The 13,246-nt window shown below is 35.2% G+C and overlaps 1 protein-coding gene across 1 annotated transcript; it reads right to left on the bottom strand.

The window, feature by feature from the left end:
- Positions 1-413: 413 nt before the first annotated feature.
- LOC128220643 (calpain-5-like) lies at positions 414-12,710 on the bottom strand. The gene is made up of 13 exons (XM_052929122.1): positions 12,655-12,710; positions 10,463-10,634; positions 10,020-10,151; positions 7,350-7,552; positions 6,828-7,011; positions 6,177-6,367; positions 5,880-5,957; positions 5,445-5,622; positions 5,040-5,150; positions 4,535-4,731; positions 4,078-4,205; positions 2,327-2,463; positions 414-1,455 (listed from the first exon to the last, which is right to left on the bottom strand). The coding sequence occupies exons 2-13, from the start codon at positions 10,631-10,633 to the stop codon at positions 1,261-1,263; spliced, it is 1,905 nt and encodes a 634-aa protein (XP_052785082.1). The 5' UTR covers position 10,634; positions 12,655-12,710; the 3' UTR covers positions 414-1,260.
- Positions 12,711-13,246: the final 536 nt, after the last annotated feature.

The following is a 13,246-nucleotide window of genomic DNA, read 5'->3' as shown; positions in this document are numbered from 1 at the left end:
CCAAGTGTTTTCAAGATGAGTTCACTGCTTAAAAAAGAAACGAACTTAATAATCTTGCCACTTGTATAAGAGATGCATATATGGTACAATTGCTTCAAGAAATCCTACCCTTGCAGACAACATTGCATTGGTTTCCCGACTATGCAGGCCTTCGCAAATTTGAAATAAATAAATATAAAAGAAATCTTGTTGCTTGTCGTTCTCCACAAAACACTTATCAGTACCATTATTCGTAATAATTGCTTAATTATAGGAATATTCTACTCATTTAGGGATATAAGTCTACTATTAATATGAGATGCGGGCTACAACATGCATTGAAAGGTGCCAAAAAGGCATCTACATGCCATTTTAAGTTATCTAGACGAACCAACATCAAGAAAATCTATTTCCTGTCCCAAACAAATGCAATATAATTATGTAAAAGGTGCTTTATTTTGGAGTATAATTTCATTATGCAATATAAAACTAGTTTGAGCGAGTACAACGAAATTCGATTAAATTAATACATCAGTGCGCTACAAATGCATCAGTGTCATTCTACAAAGTTAATGGTAATAAAGACAAGTTAACTCTTTGAAATAATCGGTACAATAAATAGATACAAACATGTAGTTCATCTTGAAGGTAAAAAAGTTCATGTTTATCACACTGTGTATCCCAATAAAAATATTGAAAAACCTAGAAATCGACATCAGATGAACCTATCACATACATTAATCCATCTTGTACATTCTTGTAGGAAATAAATATATGTTGGTCATTATAACACCAATAAGCACATTCTTTTATGTGCAAATAGCAAGGTTTCATGGATAGATATGGTTGCAAAATAGTGTAAAACATTTTGTTCAAAGTAGTTAAAAACAATTCAAATGATCCTAATGAATTCCATCAACTGACTCAGCGTAGGAAGCTCTATCCGCACAAAGTTAAGTGTAAACTCTTAGACCGTCGAACCCCGTTGGCTCGAATTTATCGTTGGCTCGAACTGGATGTAAACGACCTATTGCTTCATACTACCCGCTTGGCTCGAAATATTTAAGCTCGAGGTACTTTCGCTGGTCCCTGAAAATTCGAGCCGACGGGGTTCGACTGTAGTATCAATCGGCGTGAGTAAGCTATATGATACGGAGCTGAAACGGATATCAAACTGAAATATTTTATATATAGAGATTTTCACTTTTTCAATATCAATCAATAATAGTAAAGTCTTGTTGCATATGGCACAGACAAGTTGTTTTTTTCACACAGGTACAATTAAACACTAGCCATGTTATCAGTGTGGTACACTTTGAGCCAGAGCCTGCCAGGTTTTTTTACGGGACCTTCCTTCCCTTTCGTGAAGAGTTTGTACCCTTCAATAGCATTTCCATCCGTGTACTTATGGGGTTTATCCATTGACAACGTACAAATACCCATCAACTGGTCCTTGAAGATGTTATGGTTCCAAACCTGAAACAGTATGGAAATATTACAAGATACATATCATATGAAGCTGCATCGTCGAATATACCCATACACACTACGCTTTGCTTTGTTTGGTACCGTGGGCAATTGGGCTAAGAAATTCTCGCGATCATGAATGGTTAATGTTCATTTTCAGTTTCATTTATTCCGCAAAGTAACAGATGCTTTACAATTGAAAAATATTCTGGCGACTGCCGGAGATGAACTGGGTCCGCCTTCTCAGTACAATGACATCTGGCGGTAATGAACACCACACGTCCACGGAGGCAACTGATACTGTTATTGAATAATATTTGAGTTTAACATGCGAATTCATTGAACGAAGCGCTGTCCCTCCTGCCTCATGCATATTCATTAAAACGAGACTTTGTCAGTCACTTGTCCCACGGTACGTATAGGGTGTAACGGAAGAAAGTACCGTGGTTGCCGACGATGATGAAAGTGATGTTTCTAGCTTCGGGTATAGTACAACCATTACCTATGCTCTTATATAACATTAGTGAAATACGAGTAAACTTTGACACATCAAAAATTTTCATGAACTAAAAACAAAGGTATAAAATATATTACATTGATAAGAATATATAAATCAAAGGGAGAATGAAAATATCGTAATTTAATCGTCAATAGTTTATATTTATCGGTTCAGAAGTATAGATCAAACATTCACGTTAAAACGTTATTCAACGTATAACAATTTCAATTCAATGATAGATATTACACTGGGCAATATTTCGCAGAAATCAGACGAACACTGTATTTAATACAGCTAAACGCACGTGATAACACTCGGAGCCTCACAATTGCGCAAGCAATCTAGGACGGATTAAAAGAATATAATCACGTGACAGCTCACTTCGATAGTGACGTCTTTGTGCGGGTCTTTACGGTACAGCGTGACCCGATCATTCCATTCCGGGTTCAGCGTGTCCTCCTTGTAGTTGTTTTCTATCGAGCCACCTTCGTATTTCACGATACAGTACGGGTCGGCAGCTGTAACACATAACAAGAGAAAAAAATAGTGTTATTGAATATAAAACTATTGGTTTAATTAAAACCTTAGGCCCCAGCAAATTGATGTTTCGATCACGGATTTACCGCATTATTTTTAAACGTAAAAACAAAAAGGTCACCGCGAACGATATTTACTGGTGGTAATTAGCTTTTTTGAAAGCTACACTTTAATCGACAGCAATTTGCCTTCGAAGTTTGTTCTTTATGTAGTTTTAAAGATTTATGTGGATTTTGTTTTATATATAAACAGGTATAGCATTGGCGTCAATCATTTCCAACAGAATCGCGCCTTCCGGTAAATATGTTTTGTAATTATTTCAAAACTAAGGTAAAAACAGAAGTTGTCGCTTGTCCAAACTTTTTACTTATTTTAAGGTCTGTTTTGTTCAAAAGCCTATCATCTAATTTCAGCCTTGATACTCAAGAGAAGTATTTGAACTGATGACGTCGGTGGTATAGACGATAGCCTTAACCAAACATAAATATATTTCATAGTTTGGTCAAAAACACTGACAAATAACAAACATTGTAGGACAAAATTCAGGTCACAAATAGCCATCAGCAGAGAAGGAAAATGGTTCGAACATACCTATAATAGGATAACATACTTTGATAGTTGTTTTCTTTTACGACATTATCTGTGTTGAATAGAACAACTCCCTTAATATAAATTTGAATATACTGTTCTTACAACAAAAAATGAAATTAAGACGTGGAAATATATATAGACTCTTAAACCTGTTTATGCTGCTTTTGTATAAACATGCTCATAATCTAATTGTTTAAGCATCTACAACAAATCAAAATAAGGGTCTTGCTACAGTTGCAAATGGTGTTAAAGTGATTCAGGTAGATAAATTGTTTCAAACCTGTTCTTAAAAGTATGATCATTATTTACTTTGAATCAAAATGAGCATTTTTCATAAAATCTGTTGAAATTATCATGAGTATTAGTAAATCTATATCCATTTCTGTGCTTACTCAAAACTATTAGAGAATAAACTAGAATTTTTTTTCCATTGACCAATAAAGATAAAGTTCAAAATGGGTGTAAGGGCACTATGTTAAAAAACCTTTCTTCTTTACATTAATTATAAGAAAAATATCGCTTTCTACTCGCTTTGGATTTAATGTAAAATGAAGAATTTGTTTGTGTTTTACGCTCACACGCTCTAAGTAAGTCGAAACAAAATATATTTGTAGGGGTCTTATTTTAACAAACACATTTTAAGTTACATACAGCATTGGAAAAATAATCGAATCACAAAGAATAATCACAAAATAATCTGGACATAATATAGAAGTGCAATAATTATTGATAACGTACTATTTCCCACTGAGTATCTATTTTGCCCTGAACTTACTTTAACAAATTGCTAAACACTCTAGTTGACGAAAATAGTCTTCATGGCGGCGTCCTGTGACCCCTTGACACTTGGCATATGCTCCTCTAAACTTAGCATAATTTCCTTTTAAGACGCAATGATGTTCCCTGCTTCGATCTTAAGCGTTGTTTCCAAGGCCCCTTAGAACTTGCTATGAATTTTTAAACATTCCATATACTATTTAAGAACACTTGATTCTTAGACTTACATATCCCTGCGTCTTGCGGTTCGAGACCTTCTGCCTTAACCAGGGTGATCTGGGTGGCAGCTATCTGCGACCTCTTCCTTGTGAAGCAGCAACATTTGCCGGGCATCGGCTCGTCGTGTAACAACTCGCTGGGAAATGAAAGGAAAATCATGATTTTGTTTTTGGGACTGTTTTGTTATAATTCATAAAGCTCAACCGCAGATCGAAATGCTTCCGTTGCTTCAATAAGGTCTAAATCAATCACTAAAAAGAAATACTGTGTCCTTTTCTGAAATACTTTTTAACAAAATTATATTTAATTTGAAATAACCTTTAAACATTTTTGTATTCAACATATTAAGGGCAAGAAACATTGATTTTTTTGGACTTAAATTTCTTAAGTTCTTAGTTATGGGCCGCCTTTATCTTTCCAAATGAGAAACATATACAAAACTAAATATAATACTAAAAAACCTACGTGAGATTTAAATGGTTGCTTGCGTACATCCTCAAAACATACTCTCCACATTGACCTGGTTCATAGGTTGACGGAACTATACAGTAGCGGCCCCTACTGAGTGTAACTCGATTTAATACACTACGAGATATGTTGAAAGGCCCGGATGATAACATGTCCAGTGTGTCATGCATTCGGTACTTCCGGTTTACATCAGACTGAAAAGTATTTGCTTATATAAATTGCAAAAACATACCTTGTTCAACATTCAAATACGTTCTTCTTTTGAACCAATCCTTCCTCGTTCTAACTATACAGTACCCGCTAAATATGTCTCAATATCTCGATATGTATCCAAAATAACTTCTAACCAATCAATTCGTTTCAATGAGTCAACCAGCCAAATAAATAGCTTGTGAAAAAACTTATCAACGTTACATACAATTGGTTTCTAGACTCTAAAAGATGATGTAAATATATAACATTTAAATTATTTTATGTGCTTTCACTATATTAGAGCAATCACCTTGTACACAGAAAATCCAATTGCGTAGTTTTCTTCTTTGTCTCCACGTTTGTCCTTCTGTTCCAGGGATATCATTACTTCATCCTCTTCCTTAGTAATGTCAAAGATGTACTGAAACAAGTGACAACACACGTGTAGCAAATGCGCCTGGGATAGTTGACAACTTGTTGCGTTGGCCAATTACAGGAGGTTTAAAATGCATACACCATTATTTGATTATCCGTTGACATAGGAATATTAGTACTTATCTAAAATATATTTGCAACCGAAATGGTTGACGAAAACTCGTTGATATCAAAACTTGGAAAATATAAGCAACATAAAGTAGTCTGCATCTCAATCAGTATGAAATTGAAGATATTCAACAAACGGGCGTGTTAAATAAAGATTATCGGCCCTTTTTACCTGTGGGTTTTGGAGAGATATAGAATGTATGCCGATTTCCCCGCAGCGGTCTGGCTGGCGCCACTGTCCTTGGACCTTGTCCTCCTGCCACGTCTTTTGTATGGAGAAGAATGACCGGTTGATGATGTGACATATGTTCATGCTGGTGAAGTACTGGCAAAAGTCTTCGTATGACATCCTGCAGATTGAATTAAATCCACCCTTATAAACAAAATGACGTTCATTACACCCGCTCATCTACTTAAGCAACACTCATTTGGATAAAAAAATGCGATGAGGTTTCATTTTTTTACGCTACTCCATAACCTCAAAAATGTAAGGTCTTTATTATTGCTTTAATTAATAACTCGCACCAACCATGTGGTAGAACTGATTACTTATAATTAATGTTTTAAATAGCATTACTTAAAACGTATGTTTCAGCTCAGTTCCTACCAGAATTCCCCATTGTCGTCAAAAACAAGACCCAGCTCTTTCTTCTGGCTGTCGCTGACTTTCTTCCATTCAGCAGAACTACAATAATGAAATCGTATTGGATTTAAATGTTTCTTCCAAAAATGGCAGTTTTTGGATTGCAAATTATATCTCCTTAAATGCCCCTCGAAAATGGATTACTACCCTTAGATGAATCCACAGAGACAGTCCAGACAACAAACTAGGAATGAAAAAAGAACGATACAATGCAAACACTAAACAAAGTATGAAATTAACAAAAAATAAAATAAAACCTACCCATCGCTCCACGCCCCCTTCCATTCCGTTCCTCCCCAAGGGTTTCTACAGCGGACCATCTGTAGGTGGTCTCTAGAAAATATCGAAAACAACCCCGTGCCAAGTTTGATCTTCTTCACCGCCGTGACACTGTAGGCGTGGCCTTTCACCAGCCCGCATGATAATTCTGCTTCCATGTCATTGGCTGTTGCCTAATGTAAGCAAAAAAATGGTAAGGGCGTTAATATTATATTTTTCCTGTTTAACTTACAGGCATTGACAATAGTATCAAGTTTTACGGGTTAGCATAATGGTTTTCGCACTCGCTTCCCAACAAGGCATTCCGGATTGTCGGGTGAGCTCAGTGGTAAGCGTACTCGCTTTTCACCATGGCGTCCCGCGTGGGCGAGATGACTTTGGTTAGTGGTCACCGAGCTGGACATGTGGATCCTTACCGTAAACTTCGGTTTCTCCCACAGCACAAAATTACACTAAATACGTGCCAAATATAGTGACTTGGCATAAGTTAATATAACTGTCTTTACCACAGCTCTAAACTAAATCATGTTTAATATTATACTAATAAGATCTCTATAAACGATTATTATATTTTAGCTTCTTAATCCACAATGAATACAATGAGTTAGTTAATGGCTTCACAAGCCTACATACATCAATGGAAGCACTCATAAGGGCGTGGTTCTCTTTTGACTGCCTGAGAATTTTAAAGAGGTCTTTCATTTGTTCAGGCGTTGTATAATCTGTCAGGTGAATGTCTTCCCCGACCCCTCCTGTCATGTCGACAAGGGCATCCTTCTCGTATCCACCATCGAGAGATTCATAGCTTCCAAAAAGCCTACAAGTTACACTCTTTTTTACATATAAATATATATCACCATTAATAGGTTATATTATAGTTAAAATTAAAATTAAAAAATCTTTTTTTCTTTTTTATTTCAATTTTGCAAAACGTCAAATTAAAAGCAATACTTGTTTTTGAATTTGGTACACTAATACGTTCATAACCGGATCAGGACGGAAATATGTATTCTAATTTTCGAAAGTATTTTCAAAAATATTCAAGATGTGTCTATGTTGGACTGTGTTCATTGACAGAAGCTTTAATAAGTACACAAGCTACGACTCAGCCATATTCTTTGTATTTCAATGACCAAAACAAATATCTACACTCACTTAGCGTAAGCCTTTTCCAAGAGGGCCGACCAGAACTCATTCCTTGTTTTGGAATGTACGAAGATAAGACTCCCATCCCTAGTAGGTAGGTAATCATCTATGACCACGTGCACCCAGGTACCACATCGCCAAAATTTGAAGTGGAATATGCCGGCGTACTTGTTCTTCTCGCTCCACTCTTGGTCTTCAGAATCCGGAATTATCTGGAATGTGAAAACATTGTAGGATTTTTATACGAAACGAAAACGTCGTTAAAAATCTATATCAACAACAATTGATTACCATTCAATGGTCTTCAATGTTTTGTTTTGGGTTGTTGTTTTTTAAGAAATTATTATGATTGTTCTTTTGAATAATACTCTAAGATAGTCGCTAAAGTTATCATATCCAACGTGCGTAGATTAAATGGTCCCTTAATGGAATCATACTCTACTTGCGCTGATCAGATGGTCCCTAAAAACCTATCATACACTAAGTCAGTTAATGAGATGGTCCCTTAATGCCATCGTACCCTACCTACGCTGGTAAGTAGGTCCAAAAATGCAATCAGACCTAACGTGAGAAAACAAGAGTGTCTCAAAATGCCACCATAGCCTACGTGCGTTAATACGATGGTCTCTAAATACCATCATACCTTACGTGAGTTAATAAGATGGTCCCTAAATACCATCATACCTTACGTGAGTTAATGACATGGTCCCTAAATGTCGTCATACCTTACGTGAGTTAATAAATACCATCATACCTTACGTGAGTTAATAAATACCATCATACCTTACGTGAGTTAATAAATACCATCATACCTTACGTGAGTTAATGACATGGTCCCTAAATGTCGTCATACCTTACGTGAGTTAATAAATACCATCATACCTTACGTGAGTCAATGACATGGTCCCTAAATGTCGTCATACCTTACGTAAGTTAATAAATACCATCATACCTTACGTGAGTTAATAAATACCATCATACCTTACGTGAGTTAATGACATGGTCCCTAAATGTCATCATACCTTACGTGAGTTAATAAGATGGTCCCTAAATACCATCATACCTTACGTGAGTTAATGACATGGTCCCTAAATGTCGTCATACCTTACGTGAGTTAATAAATACCATCATACCTTATGTGCGTTAATAAGATGGTCCCTAAATGCTATCATACGCTATGTCAGTTAACAAGATAGTCCCTAAATGCTATCATACCCTATGTGCGTTAATAAGATGGTCCCTAAATGCTATTATACCCTACATGAGTAAATGAGATGGTCCCTAAATGCCATCATACCCTACGTACGTTAATAAGATGGTCCCTAAATGCTATCATAACCTATTTGATTTAATGAGATTGTCCCTAAATGTCATCATACCCTACGTGCTTTAATAAAATGGTCCCTAAAAACTACCATACCCTTTGTTAGTTAATAAGATTGTTCCTAAATGCTATCATATCCTACTTGCGTTAATAAGATGGTCACTAAATACGACCATACCCTTCGTGAGTTAATAAGATTGTTCCAAATTGCCTTCACACCCTTTGTTAGTAAATAAGATTGATCCTAAATGCTATCATACTGTACATGTGTAAAAACGATGTGTTAATAAGATGGTCTCTAAATGCTATAATACCTTACTTGAGTTAATAAGATGGTCCCTTAATGCTATCATACCTTACGTAACTTAATAAGATGGTCCCTAAATGCAATCATACCCTACGTGCGTTAATAAGTTGGTCCCTAAATGCCACCATAGCCTACGTAAGTTCATAAGGTGTTCCCTTAATGCCATCATACATTACGTGACTTAATAAAATGGTCGCTAAATACCATGATTCCCTACGTGAGTTAATAAGATGGTCCCATGATTACATTCCCTACGTGAGTAAATAAGAGGTCCTTCAATGCAATCATACCTTACGTGAGTAAATAAGAGGTCATTCAATGCAATCATACCTTACGTGAGTAAATAAGAGGTCCCTTAATGTTATCATTCCCTACGTGAGTAAATAAGAGGTCCCTCAATGCTATCATTCCCTACGTGAGTAAAAAGAGGTCCCTCAATGCTATCATTCCCTACGTGAGTGTATAAGAGGTCCCTCAATGTCATCATACCTTACGTGAGTAAATAAGAGGTCCCTCAATGCAATCATACCTTACGGGAGTAAATAAGAGGTCCCTCAATGCTATCATTCCCTACGTGAGTAAATAAGAGGTCCTTCAATGCAATCATACCTTACGTGAGTAAATAAGAGGTCCCTTAATGTTATCATTCCCTACGTGAGTAAATAAGAGGTCCCTCAATGCAATCATAATTTACGTGAGTAAATAAGAGGTCCCTTAATGTTATCATTCCCTACGTGAGTAAATAAGAGGTCCCTCAATGCTATCATTCCCTACGTGAGTGAATAAGAGGTCCCTTAATGCAATCATACCTTACGTGAGTAAATAAGAGGTCCCTCAATGCTATCATTCCCTACGTGAGTGAATAAGAGGTCCCTCAATGCAATCATACCTTACGTGAGGGAATAAGAGGTCCCTCAATGCTATCATTCCCTACGTGAGTGAATAAGAGGTCCCTTAATGCAGTCATACCTTACGGGAGTAAATAAGATGACCCCTTAATGCTATCATATCCTTCGTGCGTTTATAAGATGGTTGCCATATTCCAAACCTTTTTCCACAGTTTAGAGTTCTCTGTAAGACAAGCACACGCGGCAACGAACCAGCAGTTTCCAAGCGACCCTTGGGATAAATCGTCAGAACTGACTCCGTCTTCGAAAAACTTGGGATTGGATACAATCTCCTGAAATTGTTTTGGATTGTTAATACATTACATGTACATAACCAATACGGTTAAAAGTACATGTACGTTAAACATACAAATAGTTTGATTTGTCCTTTCAAGACAAAATCCGATTATGAGAGTCAGCATTTGCTGTTTTGATTTATTGCTTATGCGTTTTCTTGCAAAATGAATTGCTAATAACATGCTGCTATAAACCAACAACAAAACGATTTATATTTTACCGATGTCAAAGATAGAAATAGTAACCTTGACAGAAATTTTAAGTTAAAATTGGCGAGAGGACATGGTGTTGTATGTATAATACTTACCCCTGGTCTCTTCCAAACAATATCGGCAGGACATGGCTTACTGTTGTAAATCGAGGAGCCAGTGGGCGGAAATTCTGGATCTTTAAATAGGGATCCGGCTTTTACACACTTGTTTTTAATATCTTTGAATACTTGACCTTTAAAAGGATGGTCGCTTTCAAACAGCCCCATCCTGTAAAGAAAAAAGGCAAAGATATGTATGTGTTCAAAACCAATGATACAATCTTGACTGTTTTTGTTTTTTTAAGATTCACAAATATTTGCTGTCAGAAATATTATAAACAATATAGACTGGACATAGTGTCAATATCAAGAATATTCAAATTATAATGATGCAAGTTTTAAAATAAATAAAATAGAAATCTAACTAAAATTTACATACTCTGCAAGCATTAACATACACGACCCTTATAACACCAAGACCGTAATGGCAACCGTGATGAAAAATGGTACTGGACAACACACTCGAAATAGATAACAAGGACACCAACGGGTTTTCGGTAAAGGTAGATTAGTTGACAATATATCATTCAACCTATTTTTATTCAAATGAGAGGGGTAATAATATTTACCATAAGCCTCCTCCCTAAGACAACATACATTCTACGATTAACTAATTTTTATAATCGTATTATAGCGTATACGATTTAATGTAGCCAACTTCGTATATTTACTTCCATTCCTTAATTTAACAGCCTTTCGGCAATTGCGAATATTTTCCGATGAACGCAAAATCGCAAATCATCGCATTACAATATACATGTAAACTGAAACTTGTTTATCTTATAATTGTGCATTAGGCCTCGAAAAATTTAAATCAGCATGTTAGAAAGTGTTATTATATGATATTTGAAATGTATTGTTGTCGTTAGCGTTTCAATTTTACGTTAAAGAGTGATTCATTTTGAAATGATTGATTTTTTCATTCCTTATTGTGACGTAAGTTGATAAAATGTAACCGATAACGTTCGGATCGTTTTATTTACGGAATGGGTGAAGAAGTATATCTGTTTTTCTTAAATGAAATGAGGTATTTTTTAACAATTCTTGAATGAAATTATGAACTATTGGTGTAAATATAAATAATAAAATGCGGGATTGATGTCATTATCGGGGATTCGAATGCAGTTGGGCTTGTTAAAGTACGCATGGAATCCTTAGGGCTCCACACACTTCAACCAGCCAAACTGCGTTCATACCCCGATAATGACATCAATCGCGTAATTCATTCCTTAAATGTTTTATTAAATGATATACAACGCCTGGATCTTGCTTGGGAAGAAACTGCTGAGTATTGAGAGCATTACATTTACTAGTATCAGGAAACCAGATGTTTCAGATTTTATCAGTGATTGTGATCTAATAAAACATGTTGCTGCTACTCTTAAAATGACAAAAATGAAATGAGGCTGATTTATAACAGTCATTTCCTCATAATTCGCATACCACTTTTTACAAAAAAAAAACGAACGAAACCACAACGGTTCAAGACGAATAAGATTGATTGTTGGGTACTTTCTTGCGATTTTAATTCATACTCCAGTTTGTGTTACTTATTTTGAAAACGGTCCACTCACGTGCAATGTACGATTTCTTTTCTAACTTATTTAATTTACAAGTTCGCCGGATACGCCGCAAAATATACGCAAACATACCTTAACGTATCTAAAATCATATCACAAAGCATTTTGGCCCTGAAGAATTGCAAAAAGTCGAATGTTTCGAATGACATGAAAACTATTGTCTATAGTGTATTCAGATAACAATATAGACAAAGCCTGTCTGTTTAAATTATAAATTATAACAAAGAAAACTGAAACATGACACACGATAAACGCTTCAGATATTCTTAATCACTTGAAAGGCAATAAAAATGAGCTTAAAAATATTCACTTATAAAAAAGATGTCTATAATTAATTTTAAAGTATTTTAAAGTAAAGCATTAGTTCAAACATAAATGATTTAGAGAATATACCACCCTTAGTTAAGATTCAATACATGTTTATGATACTTCGATCTTACTTTCGCTTTTAATGCACATGATTTATTAGTATGATTGTGACAAAAGTGATTATTCCTGATTTTTTATTAACAATTAATCACAATTATTATGAAATTAGACATTGTATGTATAGTGCAACAAAATATTGTGGTAATTAAGGACAAATACATGAGAAAACTAATAACTTACCCTATAAATACATGTATCGTCGGTATTGTTTATATGTTGCTAAGTCAAAATTGTCGTACAAAGGGGATTAAATATAAAAAGTTACGCGGTTACAACCAACTATTAAAGAAGATCTTCATTCAGAAAAAATATTATTCAAATATGCAAGTCTATTATATTTCAACGCAATCGCTTTACTTAATACATTTTTAAATGTATTAAGCCATTTACATCTTATATTTGTAAATAAAAAATCATTTTCGAAAATCTGTTAAGTGTGATGTGTCTGCGGAATGCTTTTGTATTTTTATTTTTTTATCATAATTATTGGATTCGTTGAACAGTTTGTTTCAAAGATGGGACTTTGAAAATGGGAAAAGGTTGTGGTTTCCTGAAACACGTCCACTACTTAAAAAACGGCATGCTTCCAAACTTTGTGTTTGTGTCCTCTTTTTGTCTTATGAACTGAAGCGTTTACATTTTCTGCACAATGTGTTCAGACAGTCTTGGAGTCCTTCTTCATATATATCATATTATATATATTATTACATTCAATGTCAACATCAGTTCATTGCGGGGTTATAATTTGATCGAACATAATTATTCACGATCG

This window comes from Mya arenaria, chromosome 15 (genome assembly GCF_026914265.1).
Source record: "Mya arenaria isolate MELC-2E11 chromosome 15, ASM2691426v1".
Taxonomy (NCBI): Eukaryota; Metazoa; Mollusca; class Bivalvia; order Myida; family Myidae; genus Mya; species Mya arenaria.
This window is presented reverse-complemented; position numbering and strand designations above follow the sequence as displayed.

Bases quoted from the DNA above. Each gene is read 5' to 3' on its own strand.
- LOC128220643 (XM_052929122.1), bottom strand. From the start codon at position 10,633: ATGGGGCTGTTTGAAAGCGACCATCCTTTTAAAGGTCAAGTATTCAAA. The intron at 10,152-10,462 runs GTAAGTATTATA...AAACAATTTCAG, and splicing joins TTGTTTGGAAGAGACCAGGG to GAGATTGTATCCAATCCCAA. The intron at 6,368-6,827 runs GTATGTAGGCTT...TGCTTACATTAG, and splicing joins TTATGAGTGCTTCCATTGAT to GCAACAGCCAATGACATGGA.